The sequence below is a fragment of the Colletotrichum higginsianum genome, chromosome 2 (assembly GCF_001672515.1).
Source record: "Colletotrichum higginsianum IMI 349063 chromosome 2, whole genome shotgun sequence".
NCBI classification, from domain to species: Eukaryota; Fungi; Ascomycota; class Sordariomycetes; order Glomerellales; family Glomerellaceae; genus Colletotrichum; species Colletotrichum higginsianum.
Window position 1 is genome coordinate 3,624,354 of NC_030955.1, and position 17,719 is coordinate 3,642,072.

At 54.1% G+C, this 17,719-nt stretch overlaps 3 protein-coding genes across 3 annotated transcripts; all 3 read left to right on the forward strand.

Moving 5' to 3' along the window:
* Positions 1-5,060: 5,060 nt before the first annotated feature.
* Positions 5,061-5,691, forward strand: CH63R_02802 (uncharacterized protein; the record flags this gene model as incomplete). The annotated part of the gene is made up of 2 exons (XM_018297777.1): positions 5,061-5,452; positions 5,532-5,691. The coding sequence occupies 2 exons, from the start codon at positions 5,061-5,063 to the stop codon at positions 5,689-5,691; spliced, it is 552 nt and encodes a 183-aa protein (XP_018162593.1).
* A 1,782-nt stretch (positions 5,692-7,473) lies between these two features.
* Positions 7,474-9,288, forward strand: CH63R_02803 (Pro-kumamolisin; the record flags this gene model as incomplete). Its single annotated transcript, XM_018297778.1, has 1 exon — positions 7,474-9,288. The coding sequence occupies one exon, from the start codon at positions 7,474-7,476 to the stop codon at positions 9,286-9,288; it is 1,815 nt and encodes a 604-aa protein (XP_018162594.1).
* A 5,357-nt stretch (positions 9,289-14,645) lies between these two features.
* On the forward strand, positions 14,646-17,591 carry CH63R_02804 (Glycosyltransferase family 2 protein; the record flags this gene model as incomplete). Its single annotated transcript, XM_018297779.1, has 5 exons — positions 14,646-15,062; positions 15,114-15,659; positions 15,714-16,456; positions 16,510-17,159; positions 17,233-17,591. The coding sequence occupies 5 exons, from the start codon at positions 14,646-14,648 to the stop codon at positions 17,589-17,591; spliced, it is 2,715 nt and encodes a 904-aa protein (XP_018162595.1).
* Positions 17,592-17,719: the final 128 nt, after the last annotated feature.

Genomic DNA, 17,719 nt, shown 5'->3' on the forward strand with positions numbered 1-17,719 from the left:
CATGCCATCCGACCTTGCATGTCAAACCTCTCGGGGAGATGAAAGAGATCGACTCCATGCTACAAACATGTCTGCAGTGTCGAGGCATGCGCCCCAGTGAGCTGAGTGGTGCCTCTGCGTCTCCTAGTCTCGGTGCTGACCGTGCAGGCATGCACCCTCCTCAGAAGGCCCATCCCATCGCAGCTCATATGACCAGCAGCCATAGTCTCTGCATTCGAACGTCTTGTTTTGACGGCCGCCTTCTATGTGCCGACGGCCGGTCCATGTTCCATACCCAGGCTGACAGGTCTCAAGCGTTGGCATGATGGCTGAGTTCAATAGTCCCCGGATCTCGTCCAAGTTATTGGGTTCTCTTGCATGCCGGCATTATAGAAACAAGACTGCAATACGAAGCACACATCCATGCCCTGGCTGTGTCCGTATTGGTCTGAGAGAAACGGTTTTGGCCTATTTCGAGCTATCGATGCTACCTTTCGTGGCCCCCACGTCGCCAGATGCGGCTTCCGGCCCGGAGCTCACGTCCCTGACTCCTCAATTGGGGGTCCTGTCCCTGTTATAACTTGTTTGCAAGAATATATTACTTGGGGCCCTCGAGACAATCGGACGGATAGCGGCCGCGACGGTTTTCAAGACCGAGTTATTTATTTTGATGCCTTGGGACTCGGTGCCCGGGGCCCGAGCGTCGGCAACTCCGACCGAGAACACTCCTCTATAGGTTTGGACTTACCGTCCCGTCCCGCCTGGACCCGTAGTGCGCAGCTGCCGAGCGGCCTCGAGCCTCCCCCCCCTTGATTTGACCTCGGCATTTCCGTTTATGCTGGGAGCAAAGAGCTCACTGCGCTGCTTTACTCCAGGCTCCAGTCTACTGTCTGTCAGTAAGTAGCCCAAAATTTCTTGTTGAAAACTGACCGATGTACTGGATGAAAGGAGATAGCGGCCAGAAAATCGAACCCAATCTCGACTGTCGCTTCTCAAGGATCGTCAGGATGAGAAGCTCTGGCCGCTGTGGTCATTCTGTTAAATGGCAACCGCGTGCCTCCAGAATCTCTTCCAGTCTCCCCGCCGGTATTTTCAAGCTGAAGCCTGGGAGATTATCATCGCCTCGAGACATGGCGTTGGGAATCATGATTCTGATCCTCTTGTTTGTTGCAACATCGTCTTCATCAATAAGGACAGTTTTTCCGAATGTTATGGCAGATGTAGGGGACCTGGTACATAGTGTAAAAGGCATCATGCCAGAATATGGCTCGGAGATCAATGGCGACGTGGGTGATGCGGACGATCTGAGCTGTGTAGCCAGGGACTTGCGGTAGCATGAGACTCATGACCCGCGTGCTTTCGCAGTCATCCAGGAGGAAGACGAAGTTTTCGGAGTGTGCCCAAATGCGGAGATCACTGTGTCGGCTGGGAACTGCTAGGCAGTGAACTCCTCTTTGAGAATCGTGTAACCTTCGAATCAGGCCACAGCTGCACGCGGCTATCTATGGTTGGCTGGCTCTAAGTCCCATTTGAAAACATCAGGTTCCTCGACCGCGGTGCGGCTCTATGACTTTGATAAAAGGCTTCTCTGACCTGACAGCGCCTCGATCCACATCGCACGTCGGATCTCGGCCAGGAGAGAGCCAAAGAGATGGAATGAACCGTAAGACTCCTTGATAGTGGTGGAGAAGTTGTAAAATTGTTTTTTACTGGTGCTAAACGGCGCTACCCTTGCTTGTGTTGTTGATGAGAAAAGGAAGATGCTGAGAAGGACTTGAGAAAAGGGTCCTGGTTCATCTTCAAGTGAATACTGGCAACGGCACTGTATGCAGGCAGGGGCAGCTCGAGACTTACTCGTTCCGTATCTCTCTTGGCTGTTAGGTCGGTGGTCCCCTCTCCCACATGATGACCTCCTTCTGGGGTAAGATTTGGCCGGTTTTAGGGTTCATGGTTTAAACAACACCCAAGCAAAGTTTTGATAACCGATATTTTCCATTTTAGCATTCTTGATCAGTAGTGAAATTTAATGCAGAAAGAACAGTGATATTTAAAGAGTGATTACATATATGCTTTGTATCCTTAGCATGAAGATTTCCTGCAGTGTTACTATAGTTGTCTCCGGACAACAGGCCAGACTGCTTACGTCTGTGATCTACAGGCTCAAGCTCCCACAACATCCCTTTCCAACACCTCACGACTCGGATTAGCATATTGGTCCCTTGAAGAAACAGTTATTATGTATAAATTAGTGACTCATAGGGGATAAGCAACACCCACCACACAACCACAAGGCGGACTCTTTGGCCATGGCTTGAACCTGGCTCTATCATTTGCCCTCCTATATATGTTATAGCTTTTAAGGGGTTTGCTCCACCCTCTTCTTTGCTTTTCCTGCCGGATGCTATATTGAATATGCATCACAGAATTGTAATTGTTCTCCTCTGCGTGTTTGATAGCCAGCTAGTTCAATGCCCGTGCGACACCAGCCCCAGGCAGTGGTAAATTTTCTTCGCCAGATCTAAACAATTATGCTGTGTGGTTGTATGTTTCCCGAAGCCTTGGAGCCAATTGTTACAGGGGGCAACTTCTGAATGAACGTACAAGGTCAAACTTCGTTAGTGTTACTGAGCTTGACAGCATCAGCCCGGATCTCTCGTCCTTCCACCTCCTTGTCGCCCCTTTGTTTGATTAGATCTCAGGACTTGTTTGCGCTACATGTTGTGATTTCTATTGCTTTGCTGTCTGTCCTCTGCTGCAATTGAACCTACCTGGGTTCTGTTAGCTTTCAGCCACAGTGCTACTGATTTCCTCCTACCAGAAATACTTCTGAAAACACTATTGTACTGGCATCCTGCTGGCATTGAGATCTCTGGAGGCTTTTTCAAGGACTTAGTCTGGCAGGTTTTAAAGGAAGACATGTCCCTTCAATTGTCAGCATACCGGGATGCTTGCCTTAACACGGATAACACAAACAGCTTGAATTACGCCTGTCAACAACCACCGGCCATCTCCCTCTACTTGACAGATGTGTGTTCAATATTTATGTCAAACACGTTCCTAAATCACTGTTATTTCCGTCACGACCACCAAATGCTGTTCGTTGTTTTCCTCTCACTGGAGAGTTTCAAAACGAATGACACCCGGAGCCAAGCCGACGTTCTCCGACCCCTGGACTTTGTGGTCAGTGGTATTGAAACCGGAAAGCGATGTCCATGTCCTCTCTGTGGCCGGCAACACGGGCTCTCGTTGTCTTGCCGTCTCTCTAGGTAATTTCAGTAATTGGTTTCACGAAGCAGCTGGGTGGGTTATCTGTCGTGACCGCTCGAAGTACGGTCGGTCTAATTCACCGGGCTGCCGGTCTTTTCCCCAAGAGCGGCGTGGATTCTTGCCACTCTTCGAAGCAACGTTCGATCACACTTAGTATCGTAAGACATGACAATCTGCGTCGCAATGAGGCCGACAAGCCAGTCAGACACCTTGTTTATGACGGCTTTTCTGCGTCCGACGGTCACCTCGGAGACCGATAAACACGCTCATCAGCTGCAGAGCCTCGACTCGCCTCGCAGAATGACTGGCTACCAGGAGAAGTTGCTCGCCGCCTGACCGCTGCCCTTTACTCCCTGAAACGAAACCACCAAGCTGTATATGGACATAGCCAAAACCAAGCCCCCCTCCAGCAGTAGTACTCCATGATGAGCCAGCCACATGTGAGGTAGCCGTGGACCTTGGCTGGTCGTAGCATACATCCACATTTGGCCAGCACGACCCGATTCGGCTTCCTTGTTGACCTTTTTCGGTCCAAGGGCGCAGAATCGTCAGCTGGATGGCTGCAGTTATCATGCCACCCGGTGCAATCCAGGAAACTGGATATGCTTCTTTCTGGGAACCGGTGTTTCTGTGTGGCCCAGCTCAGGAAGTACGAGCAGCGAACGGCTTTGAGCAAACATATCTCATTACGGTAAGCCTTCTGCCGGCCCAGCATGGTCGCACCGGCAGGGTAGTCAGGCAATTTGCCGTTCCCGGTTGCACTGAGGAACTCGTCTGTGACCAGCCGCTGTGCGGCTTGAAATCGACAGGTCGAATCCCTCTTGGCCCGATATCGCATGATCCACTGTGAGAGATGTAGCCCTTTCGCCGGTTGGATTTCTTCTGGATTCTTTAGATTTCACAGCGCATACCATCAGTCGCGTGTGTCCAGGGAGTAAATGACACGACCGCCAGTGGTGCCCACGGATGAAGGGACCAGGGATGTGTTGACCGGTATTACGTGCTTGGCCTTGACCGTGGTTTCACCTTTCATCTGTCTTAACGGCCGGTGTATCTGGCTGGTTGATTCTCGTCGCCCTGACTTGGGCAGCCTCGAAAGGGAGTTGACTGCATAGACCAGTTCTCTCCAACGCGGCGGGGGAACAATGTGAGCGGCTCCAGCTTGAAGGCCTTTTCGCCCAGTATGACACACCAGACTCACTTCGCCCGTCTCGAAAGACATGGATCACAGTATGACGACAATCTCCGGGGAACGCTGGCCGACATCTTGGCGGCCACGCTCTCCTGAGTCCAGGTCCCGCCATACCGGCCCCCTCTTGAATTTGCTGCCGGCCTAGTCCGGCCGCCGCTGGCTTATCGTAAAATGAGTGACGGCAATGGCGTATAACCGCTCACAACCACGGCTCATCGCACCGGGCCGCATGGGCACATCGTCGGTTGCCCGCATGCTGCGCTACTTCGATGGCATGCCGGACTAGGACATCGCGGACAGATGACATGCTGGCGCCCTCATTGCCGGACATAGCTTTTCAAGTGCTTGCATGATACAGGTATAAAGAACTCCAGACGACACACGAATAGATACTTCGCCCTAAATGTTCTGAACTAGGTTGATATATCCATACTCCAAGCTCAGATTAGACCCGTGTCTAAGCCAGCACAACTCCGTAACCCCCTGCCACTACAATCACCGAACAGCGAAGAAGATGAAACTTCTGGCGTTTATGTATATTCTGTCACTTGCCCCCCTGTCAACGACGCTGCCGACTCCGGAAACGCAAGAGGCTTCTCAGTCCAAATACCCATGGCTGAACATGACTCTCAGCAACCTCGAATCCGTCTGCCGCAAGAAAGGAGGAGACGAGCTGTACACCTGTACCCTAAAATGTGAGCTAGACACCATCTCAGATGAAAACCTTATAACCTCGCGCTATCCGCGGCGGTGTCGAGTAGCACTGACTCTGAACCCGTCAGTCGACCTCTACGACCCCAACACAGAAGGCGTCGTGGACGTCAACGGCGCACACTGCGGCGCGGCTTGGCAGTGGAACGGCATCACTCCGGATCATGGCCCGGACAACAACTACCCCAGCACCGGCGTTCTCTGCTGGAGCGGCGGATCCAACACGTTCCAGTTCAGGGTGGCAGAGTTTCGGTCAGCCTCGAGCTTCGAACTCTATGTCAGTCATTTGTATAGCGACACGCGGTGAGTTAGACCCCTCCCCACTTCTCTCTTTCCCACCCGAGGAGGCAACGTTTCTAATCTTGTTCGACAATGAAAACAGCTTCCTCAAGCCGCCTTACGACGGGAGAAAGGCTCTGGTTAATATCATCATTCCAAAGGCGCACCCCATCCCGCCGATGGCGCCGTACGTGCCCCCGGTCGACCAGTTCGAATTCATCGCCACGGCGACGATTTCGAAACGCACAGACGGTCTGTCGTAGCAGAGAGCGCGGGCGTCTGTGGTGGTGCTGTGTCGGTTTCAAGGCGCCCTAGCAAAAATCCTCGGTTCGACGTAGAGTATCCGGCGGTCAGGAGAACTTTCAGTCGTGTTTTACTACGGCCTCATGTTGTGGAAGTTGGGACGAGCCTTCAAATCACTACCCCTGGACGGGATGTTTTTGCGGGAAGACGGCCAGAAGCTGGTCCGAGTGGGAAGGCAATGTACGAAAAAAGGTCCTGGATGATGTGTTCTTTTCTACTTGGGTTCAATCCCCGAGAGTGCCAGTAATCAGAACCTTTGTTACCGGGTTCCGTGCTGATGTTTCTGTGTAAGGCTATTGAGATATCCAAGGCGGCTGGCGTTGAAACCAAGCGCGGCTCTCTTTCGTATCTCTCGATAGTGTCACCTCCATTGGGGAGTTGCCCTCACCAGCGCTGGAGGGACGAGACAGTTTGTAGCTTTTCTCAAGCAGCACATCACTGCTTGTTTCTCAGATACTAAAGAACGAACAAGTCGCCGAGTCAAGGCATGGAGCATAGAGAGGGCCGGAGTCGGACTGATCATGAAGGACATCAGAGGTGTGTGTGTGTGTGCTGATCAGTACTCCCAGGATCTACGATACCAGCTCGACGGCTGGTGTTCTTCCCCCGCCCGCCCTGGGCCACGCATGATTCGAGGGATGTTTGTTTCCTGTTCCGACGATCCAGGCTCTCAGTTTCGCCAAGCCATGCGACCATACTTTTATCGGCGTTGTTTCCTTCCGTGTGTTGCAGGTTACATCAACAACCGACGATTTTGTTCAGAATTTGCGAACCTTATTGGTACCTCCAAAGATCCAGGCATGAATCCCTCTGTAAAGGAAGAGGCATTGTGCATGCAACGAGTCATGGAGGAAATAGTGACCGCGCCGGCCAGGCCTTCGAAGACTCCCATTGGCATTTCCGTGCAAGTATGCTTGTTCGAGCTGCCCTGCTACCCAGCATCAAGCTTGCAAGCCTGCAAGCCGACAACGAGATCTCCGTGTTTAGTATACATTCTCCAGCAACTGAAAAGTTAGCTTAATGCAATGTTTCACCAGCCAATCAGACCTCGAGCTGTTCTTCAAGCTTACTTGCCAAATGCTAGAGAGGTGTACGATGGTCTGGAGAACAAGGAAGATGTGGTCAGGACAAACCGGCATTGCTCACCGAAAGAGGCCTCGGCGTTTCTGCTTCCCTCTTCCATCCCCTCCTCGGTAAGTTGCGGTAAGGTGTGGGCAGGGTTCAAGCGTTGAAACGTGCAGACGCGCAGACTCACATCGTTTGGAATCTTGTAACCCTCGAGTCTTTTCATCTGCGTACCTGTACATGTACGGGCCAAAACGCGACCCATCTTGGGACGGAGACCGCCGCTACGCTGCGAAAGGTACGACGAGTGTCGTCTGGAATATCGCACTTGTCCCAGCATGGAATTGAGTTGATCGAGAGCAACTCAATTTCTTTCCTGTGCGGAAAAGGGAAACCTTGTGATGCCCGTTCGAAGTGTTATGACCAGAAGACGAGTGCGCCCACATGGCCAATCTTCTCTTATTTTGACTCGGTCACCTTTTCCCATCCCAACCGATACCCTCTTCACACAGCATGTGCTTCTCTTCTCGTATTTTTGTTCATAGCTGGGCTAACTGGATTTCTCTCACGTACTAGTTACGTTTGGACCGCTGCGGGACACACGAACGGCTTGTGCCCGGTAACATCTCCATTCTAATCCGAGTCCCGAGCAGCACAAGACGTACGATCGAGACATCATGGCTTTCCTCAAGACCCTCCTCGCTCTGGCGGCCGTCTTCCCCTTCATCGACGCTCGCCTCATGTCCAGAGCGGCGAGCCTCGCCCAGGGCGTCCAGATGTTGAACATGGCCGCCGACGACCAGCAGATCAGCCTCCAGATTGGCATCAAGCTGCAGAACATCGAAAAGCTGGAGCCCATGCTCCGAGACCTCTCGGACCCGGACAGCCCCAATTACGGCAAGTACCTCACGGCGGCCCAAGTCAACGACATGTTTAAGCCGGCCGAGGCCTCCGTCGCCGCCATCCAGGCCTGGCTGGCCAAGGAGAACGTCAGCGACGTCTCGTACACAGACGGTGGCCGCTTCGTCAATTTCGCGACCGACATCGCCACTGCCAACAGGGTGCTCGGCGCGAGCTTCGCCTACTACGACGTCCAGGGCGCCGTGAAGCTGCGCACCAAGGAGTACTCGGTCCCTGACCCCATGACGGAGCACGTCGAGCTCGTCACGCCCACGACCTACTTTGGAAGCACCAAGGGAGACCCAGCCTTCACCAACGCCGAGCTGCCGCCGATGTTCGCACCTCTCGCCGGCAGACAAGCCCCTCCCGGGCCCGGCGCCACGGTCAACTGCTCCAAGGTATTCTCGCCGCCGTGCTTCGAGCTGGCTTACAACTACGGCGCCTACCAGGCCGACCCCGCCGCGGGGAGCCGTGTCGGCTTCGCCAGTTTCCTCAACCAGTCTGCGCGCCAGGACGACCTCACACCCTTCCTCACCAGGTTCAATCTGCCGGAGCAGAAGTTCACCAGCGTCCTCGTCAACGGCGGACAGGACCACCAGGACCCTGCGGGCGAAGTGACTGAGGCGAACCTCGACTCCCAGGTTATGGCGGCCACGGTCAAGACCCTCCCGATCACGCAGTACCTCACCGGCGGCAAGGGGCCCCTGATTCCCAACCTGCGCACGCCGACGCAGGCGGAAAACCAGAACGAGCCGTTCCTCGAGTTTTACCAATTTATGATGACGCAAGAGAACGCCCAGATCCCGCAGGTGATCTCCATATCGTACGGCGACGACGAGCAGACCGTCCCCATCGAGTATGCCACGCGCGTGTGCAACCTCATCGGCATGATGGGCCTGCGCGGCGTCAGCGTTCTCGGATCCAGCGGCGACACAGGTGTCGGCGCACCATGCCGCGCCAACGACGGAAGCAACGCTCTCCAGTTCACGCCTCAGTTCCCCTCCACGTGCCCGTACATCACCTCCGTGGGCGGGACGCAGGCCTTCGGCCCTGAGACCACCTGGATCGCGTCAGGCAGTGGCTTCAGCAACTACTTCAAGCAGGCATGGTACCAGGAGGCGGCCGTGAACCAGTATCTGCAGACCGGAATTTCGCCTGAGACGAAGGCGTATTATCAGCCGTTCGCCAACTTTAGCGGACGAGGCTTCCCGGATATCGCGGCACACTCTGCCGGCCCTGCGTTCCCCATCGTCGTCGCCAACAAGCTCATTGGTACTGGAGGCACTTCGGCTTCCGCTCCATTGGTTGCTGGCTTGGTTGGGCTTCTCAACGATGCCAGAATCAGAACCGGGCAGCCGACCATGGGCTTTTTGAACCCCTGGCTTTACAAGAGAGGCCTCAAGGGACTGACGGACGTCAGCACTGGTGTCGCCAAGGGATGCGGCGGTATCGATTTGCAGTCGAAAAAGCCTTTGCAAGGTGCTGGCGTCATTCCCTTCGCGTCATGGAACGGCACTCAAGGATGGGATCCTGTGACGGGGTTGGGTCTTCCTAACTTTGAGGAAATGAAGAAAATTGCTCTGACGAAGTAGGGGATGGTTTCATGCTTGCAAACGCCTTGTAGTTGAGAGTTTAGTTCAGAGAGAGACTGGCTGGCCCTTTTCGTGTGTGTGTATATATAGATATATACCGAAGAACCAAAACCAATATTGAGTGCCCTTTTCTCTCACTCGAATAATCGTCTCCGAGAGTCTTCCACGAGACAAAGACTGCCACCTAGCAGGTTTTGAATGATTGTGACAAAGATCGATAGGAATCGCTGAGGGAGTTGGAACCACGCCAGCAACCCGAGTGACTGTCTCACCAGGCGACCACGTGGGACTTTCATGATAGCAAGGCTGGAATCCGGAGAAGTGAGACAGAGAAGAGTCAAAAGCGAGACGGGAGTTCTTCACCAAGTAGCCCAAGGATGGTCTTGATGAATCCTGGTCTGATGTTCTCGCGATGGAGGTTCCACGGCCACGGGTGAGATCTTTGCACGGGGTGAACCGCTTATTCTTGTCGTAGGGCTCATCCGACGGACAGATTTCATTTGCAGCTTTTGATTGAGGGGTGGACTCCGAATGTCGATAGCGCATGTTCTCAGCGCGTGGCAGAGGTCCGAGCCCGCGCCAATCTCGTGGATGGCTGAGACCTGAAGCCTTGGCACACAAAAGAGGCTTTTCTTACCTCCCAGGGGGAAATTTGATCCTCCTGACGCTCCTTCGTCGCGGAAACCAAGCCTGGTCGGTCATTTTCCCTGCTGGCGAGAGCGTGGACGGTGAGCCCTTTTTTCTTTTCGCAAACGGGTTCATGTTCTCAACACGGAGTTTGGTGCTGACACGCCTGCCTGCGAAGAGTCCGTTTTAGTCGAAGACGCATGCAGGTTAGAGAGGGGCTTTGACAAAACACCTATCACCAGCATGTTGCTGTCGATAGCCATGGTGAGCAAGCCCGTTTTCGTTATCTTTCTCGCGCGGCATACTAGATTGGGAGAATGATGACACCCAATTATAAGTTCCTGCACGGCGAGGAGGTGGATCAATGTAGGACAGAGCTTGCTTCGGCCAGCGTCCTTGTGGTGTTGCTCGACACCATGATGTGTCGGTGACGATCCAGACCAGTCGGCCCCGGAAAGAGAGTGCCTAGCTTACGGGTTGCAGCTCGACGGCAGCTCGTCTAAGCGCCAGGTCGTTTAGCGTAATCGTATTTTCTCCGCCCACATGGGGACAAGAGAAACGCTCGGCTTCGCACGAAACGTCGCTCCCACGTACGCGTAGCGTAGTGTTGGGCGGGAATTCTTTCAAGATGCGGAGGTGCCGTTAACCCGTAGCAGCGTGCCCGCAAATCTCTTCTCAAGAGTGGCAATCCTGCGTGGGTCTTGGTTGTAACGAGAAGGGACTACTGTCTAATGGCGGAGAACCCGTTGCTTTCCAAGATTCTTCTGATGGTCTAGATGTCGGCCTCAGCTCTGTGAGATGCCGCGTGCCCAGCCTTGACCTTTCAGATACGGACCGGAGTGCAGCAGTAGCAAACCCGCGAGGTCTGATGCCTGTTCGCGAGAGCAGAGCTGAGGGCTGAAACCCCTGCAGTGTTCCGGTGTGTCGTTGCTTCGCTGCATCCGTATAGCAATCCAGCTCGCCATAGGACCATGTCCATGATGTCGGCGATAGCGGGCGGGGGAAGCAAAGGATTGGCTTGATTATGAGCTGGCGACAAGGTGTGTCGGGCAATTGTATGCGGGAGGGCAATAGTGGGAAACAAGATCTGCGCAGGCTCAGGGGTTGCCGAACGGGACAAGTCTGGTGCGAGCTGAAGTTGATTGACAACGCAGCTGGCAGCTTGGCGGCTTTGCAGGTTGCCATTTGATGTCGTCAAGCAGATGGGATGGATAGGTGACTGCCATTGGATGCCGTGATAGCTGAGAGGCGAGACCCGACTGTGATTGACAGAACTTGCTGGACGACAGAAATGCCTCCGATTGCCAAGATGCATGGTTGACAGCTGATCGAGGTCGGGTCGACAGGACGCTTTGCTGACTCAGAAGCTTAGCGTCTTATCAAGTCAAGTGGGCGAATAGACGCGGGCACAGCAAAGCCGGAGCCAGGACAGAGAAACACAGGCTAGGCGGCCTTGGACTGGAAAGCCAACAGTTGCGGTTTCTTTCAACAACGACAGCATGCAAGAAAAACCCCATTGTCATTCTTTGTTGGGGCTGCCGACGCATATCCCCTAGGCAGCGTAGCCTCGCTAGCGTATCAGAAGGCCGAAATGGCGCAACGACTGCAGTAGGCCAGTAGCCCGGAAGGCAAGTCGTCAAGATGTGACGCTGCGCAGCTGGGTCTCTGGAGGAGAGCAGGGGCAATCAAAGGGCCGAGAAAGCGCCACTATCAGGGAGACTTTTGACGCGACGGGAGCTTCGGTCCAATATTCTCTGTGCAGTATCCCATGAGGGCGGAAGACGAGCTCTCGACGTATCGGATTCGAGCACGATGGCCGGAAAGCAGGGCAGTGGCATGCGGTGGCATGGTTTCCGCAGCGTAGCATACAGCAGCGGGAGCCGTGTGTCGGGAAAGGGGGTTGGTATTCGATTGTTGTGACACAAGACGGGATTGACGAGCGAGTACGGATACAGATGCAGATAGAGGACAGGAGGCAGGAGCTGAAATGCTTGTACCACTGCAAGGTAATCAAGAACCAAGATGCGAGCCGGGCGGTTAACCCCGACCAAGTGAATTAGATCCATGCAACTATAAGAGCAGCATCCTATATGCATAGGTACTATGCACCCAGGCGGCTGGTGGGGTTGAAGCTGATCTGATAGGCGATTGTACGGATCCGCTGGCTGTTTGTACGTGCGGATTGTCTACCGTGCTGAATTCCAGTGGCCGGGCCTGTGAACAGTGGCCCTATCAGGTGCAAGGCACAAGCGGGAGCGACTGGGGCAGGCAGGCAGGATGCCGCGGATCCTGGAAGCAAGCAACAAAGACATTGTCTAACCGCATTCGGTGGCGCCGCCTGGGATCTGCCGCCGTCTGTGACTGCTGCATCTGATGGTAGGGTCTGCATCAGCACCTTCTGGGTGCCCTCGAGGCTCGACCTTTCCCATCCTCGTCTCCTTCTCCTTCTCCCACACTCACTTTTGTCCTGCTGCTTTCTTTTTCGTCATAGTGGCTCTTCTCTCCGCCACCGCTGCACGACCGACAGCAGCCAAACGGCCACCCACTCACAAACAACTACACGTTCGTGATAGCACGTTCGGAAAACAGAGAGCTGCATCGGCCGCGCAGGAGATAGCCAAAGCCGTGTCAGAGATTCAATAAGCCACCTCACCGCCAGCACACTCTCGTAAACCAATCTAGCTTCGCCTCATCCCATCGTTCTTCGCCCGAACCCACACCACCTCTAGGGATGACGGCAAGCCTTCCGTCTCGCGCCCGAACTCCCCTCAGTCGGCAAGCCCTGTGCGTATGGCTCTCAGACGAGTTCAACCATGAGACCGCCACCATCGTGTCTTTGTCAAAACCCGGCATGGGAATATTGAATATCTGTGTCTTCTCGGGTATGCACCACCGGCGAACGACCCCCATTGGGCACATGTATGCGAATACATGCCTATCTACCTTGGCGATGGATTCCACGATGCAGCTTGCGCTTCAGACTTCAGTCGACACCTGGTCATCATTCTTGGTTGTCTTTCCCCGCGCACTATCCTCGTCACAGTTAGTGCCGAGCGAAGGACCCCCAACTTCGTTCTTCGGATCCAGAACGAACTCTTCGGCATTCTCGACAGGCAAGTGCTTTGTTTTGAGGTGGAAACGCAACACTAGGGTGGGTGATCTATGTTGTACGAGCCTCTCCCCACCCGACAAACCTAAAGCCAACGGATCGTCGAGATACCCTCGGCCCGGAGGCTCCTGGCATCCATTGAAGGTGTGATATCGTCACAGGCCCCAGAGTATTTACCCACATAAATCAAGTGATCAACGGGTAAACATTACCAAGACCTTGGAAGATCGATCCTGCCAGTTCTCGCCGTCGCCAGGGACCTGGGATGAAAGTGGCTAGACCCCTGAGGACAACAGTCCTGCAGCTTACGGTGTGCCAATTTTAGCGTTTGTATCCAAGCTGACCGGCTCAAGCCACGCCAACGAGCGGAAGTTTTCAGTTGCCTAGGGCCTCTCGAAGGCTTGATTCGCGGCAAGTCTATGCTCGGAACGGGAAGGAGAGATGGCCGGCCTATTCCTCTCTCGGTTGTTGATATCTACTAGTCGCCCTTGTACTTCTTTGCTCTCAGAGTGTCCGTATATCCTGGAGTCTCAGAAGCGCGTGGCCGACCTTGGCCGTATTAAGTCAAACGGCACTCTCGGTTCCTGAGCTAGGCTCATAAGAGTCCCTTATTTTGCCTCGTGTATTTGTGTAATGCTGGCACACTACTGGGTCTCACTCCTCAGAGACGTTGAGCACCTCCCCACTGTCTTCTGCCTATGTACCGGGTCAGACTGGAATTCCCGGGCGTTCTAGCAGATGAGCGCGGTGTGGTTTACGTTTGTCCTGTTTCGATGTTTGGATTTAGCGAGCAGTCTTCCACGACCCTTCCGTGGCGCCCTGCCAACCCATGGAAGTCGGCATCATGACGATGGCAACACCCTCCGACGGTGTCTGACCACCAGGGGGACGCCGATGAGCTACATATAGTATGCTTCTGGTTTTGCAGGGTTGTCATGGTTTCTTTTCGGTCTAACGGCTTGGCTATGCAACGCTTGGGGAGACATCGCTCGCGCGATAAGGCCTCGACTCTCCTTTGTTGCCTCCGACCAACGCTACCGCCTCACGATGGGTGAAAGCTTCTTCCCTTCTTTGTACCTTGTCCACCCATTTCCTGGATACCCAACGCATGGGTGGCGCCAACAAGCCAAGTACGGGACCAGGAACAATGCCGCTTGTCACCAGTCCCAGCTAAGGTAATAGTCCGTTTGGAGCGGACGACTTGCGCCGGTGGAACCTAAGTTCGTGCGGCGGTCTTGAGTGATTGCGAGGCCAGCCGTTGTTTGTCCCCCGTACCATCCTTGACCACGGCCTCCCATTGCCGCGGCGGAAGCGCCCATGGCTGCCCATATCGTTTTGGGCGCGGCCAATTAGGCCAGGCAATATTGCTCTCAGCTCCCGGGGCCCCCGTGTATGCGGCTTGACTTGACCTTTGTCCTAAAGTCGATGGTCCTCGGCGCTTGCAGAGTCTCTGGCATGACCCCGTAACACATAACTTGGTTCAATGTCCCGTCCCCTTCGTGGATGATTCCTTTTACCAGTATCACGCTCGCTTACAGTACTCGCAAACCTACCCTCTTCGTCTCAAGGCTGGAAGTGGTTTGGCCAACTTGTGGTTTGTTCATTTAACAACTTCCCCAAAATGAAGGCCTTCAAGTCCTACTTCACGCCTGCCCAGGCGCCGGGCCAGGCGGCGAACGAAGCATCGAAGCCCAATGCCCTTCAACCAACGACCACGGGATCGAGAATGCAGCCTTCCGAAAAGCCAGCTCCCTACCGAAGCCATAGCGTTAAAGCATCCGCCCGACAGTCGACGGTGAGCCTGGCGCTCACGGCAGGAATGAGAGACAAGCATGCCAGCAGCATCCATGATCTAAGAGCGGATGTCACGGTACACAGCTTGTACCAGGACCAGCTCAGAAAGATGTACGCTTCGGCCTGGAACCTCGGTGAAGGTTGTGTTCTCAAAAAGGGCCGCAACGACTACGTCTGCGCCCCACCTCAGCTGTCGACTATCCCGAATGGATTCTTCGACATGGTCAGCCAGCTTAACGTGAGCGTAAGTAAATCCAGAAATCCCACATTCACGATCGAATTCTGAACGATTTAGTGCGCCATGACTGTCAACACCCCCGTGATCCAGTCCATCATTCACGGTATCTTAAACACTGGGGAGGCCATGGCCTCGATCCCTCTTTCCGGGGGTTTGCAGCTGCAGGTTCTCCCAAGGATGACCGACCTGCCTAGATGCCAGAAGCATCATTTCGCAGCCTTCATCCTCGACCCTCCCCTTTTAACTGTCTGGGACGACGACGCGAACAAACTCCACGATCGTGCTGAAAACCTCCAGCAGATGATCATTGCCCACATCTGGCGAAGTGATCCCATTGATGAGGAAGAGAGTGAAGAGAAGAACGAGAAGCAAGCCGGAGTAAACGTTGAGGAGCTCTCTCCGTCGGCTATCGAAGAGGCACTCGGAGCAGAAGCACGGCCAACGCGGGTGATAAGCTCTGCCCTCGTGGCATTAGCGATCAGTCTCAGCATGACGTGCTTGGGTCTCGGTTACCGAAGCCTGGCTCTGCAAACAGCAGTAGATGGCAGCTACACGCGGTTGGCGTTGTTGGCAGTGTCCCCTATCACCCTATTTATCAGTCTGGTGAGTCGGCCGAGACGGAAGTCCTGGATGGCTGTTGGCTGACACGTGCCTTAGTTCTTTTTCATCTCCATTTCTGGAATCATCTTTCAGATTTTTGGTCCTATCTCCTCCATCCACTCCAACTCTTCCAACTATTCTGGCAAGCCTCCCCGGCGGCTCAGCCCTTACCGAGAACAGCTCCCCCATGTCACCATCCAGATGCCCGTTTACAAAGAAGGTTTGAACGCAGTCATCAAGCCAACAGTCCTGTCACTCAAAGCCGCGATTTCGACCTACGAGATGCAGGGCGGTACCGCCAATATCTTGGTCAACGACGACGGTATGCAGCTACTAGACGCCGAAGAAGCTGCGGCCCGCAGAGAGTTCTATGACGAGCACCTCATGGGATGGGTTTCCCGCCCTGGCCACAACCCGAAGCCCGAGGACCCCGCCGAGAGGCCCTTCCTTCGCAGAGGCAGATTCAAAAAGGCATCCAACATGAACTACGCCCTGATGACGAGCAACAAGCTTGAGGATAAGCTCAAACAGATAAACCGTGGCAGCAGCTGGAACCAAGAAAGCGAAGACAAGGTCTACGACCAGGCCTTATCGCAGGTCATTGATGAGTCCGAAGGCCGGACCTGGGCCGGTGGCAACATTCGCATTGGCGACTACATTCTTCTGATCGACTCCGACACTCGTGTTCCTCGCGACTGCCTGCTGGATGCTGTTAGCGAAATGGAGGCCTCCCCCGAGGTCGCCATCCTTCAGTACACCTCAGGTGTCATGAATGTCTCTGACTCGTTCTTCGAGAAGGCGTAAGTTGCTCTATTCTCGACTTGAAGGGGTCTCATTCTAACGTGCTTCACAGCGTCACGTGGTTTACAGAGATGATTTACACCATGATCACCTTCAACGTCGCCAATGGCGATATCTCACCCTTCGTCGGTCACAATGCCGTGCTCCGCTGGTCCGCCATCCAGGACGCCGCTTCTTACATGGACCATGAGGACGGCTACGAGAAATTCTGGTCCGAGTCCCACGTATCCGAGGATTTCGACATGGCTCTGCGTCTCCAGACGGCAGGTTACACCATCAGATACGGCGCATACACAGGTGACGGCTTCCAGGAGGGCGTGTCCTTGACTGTCTATGACGAGCTGGCCCGCTGGGAGAAGTACGCCTACGGCTGTAATGAGCTGCTCTTCCATCCCTTCCGCTTCTGGTTTACTCGCGGCCCTTTCACGCCACTCTTTAGACGCTTCTTGACCTCCAACATTGCTTTCTTCAGAAAGTTGACCATCTTGTCCTACATCGGCACCTACTACGCCATCGGAGCCTCGTGGATCCTGACCTTGGCCAACTACTTTATCACTGGATGGTTCAATGGCGTGTATGACAAGTACTATCTCGATTCGTTCGCCACTTACTTCTCCATCATCATCGTGTTCCCGCTCTGCGGCAACATCGCCCTGGCTGTGCTTCGGTACAGACTGGGCCATCAGTCCCTCATCGGAGCTCGTGAGTCTCGCCACCCTCGACACTTTTGACCCTTTTCAATACTGGCCACTTGCTAATCTCTGTTATTTCACAGTTTGGAACAACTTCAAGTGGATGCCGGTCTTCTCCATCTTCCTTGGCGGCATCTCGTTGCACGTCTCCAAGGCGTTGCTCTGTCACTTTTTCGAGATCAACATTCAGTGGGGTGCTACGTCCAAGGAAGTCGAGCGCTGCAACTTCATCGAGGAGATCCCCAAGATCATCAAGAACTTCGCGGGCACCTTCATCTACACCTTTGGCGTGACGGCCCTCATCATCTGCGGGATTTACGTCTTCCCTCCCCTTTGGCAGATCTCAACCTTCGCAACCATCTTCCCCCTGTGCGTTTCTATCGTCTCGCACTTTGCGCTGCCGGTGCTCCTGAACCCAGCCTTGATGAAGTTTACCTTTTAAACCCCAACGGACTCCTTCCAATTTCACACCACCTTTCCCCCCTTCTTTAATCAAAGAAAACCCCACCCATTTTATCATAGAACATGTATAGACGGGGTTTCTCATTTAGAAGGGGTTTTATTTTTATT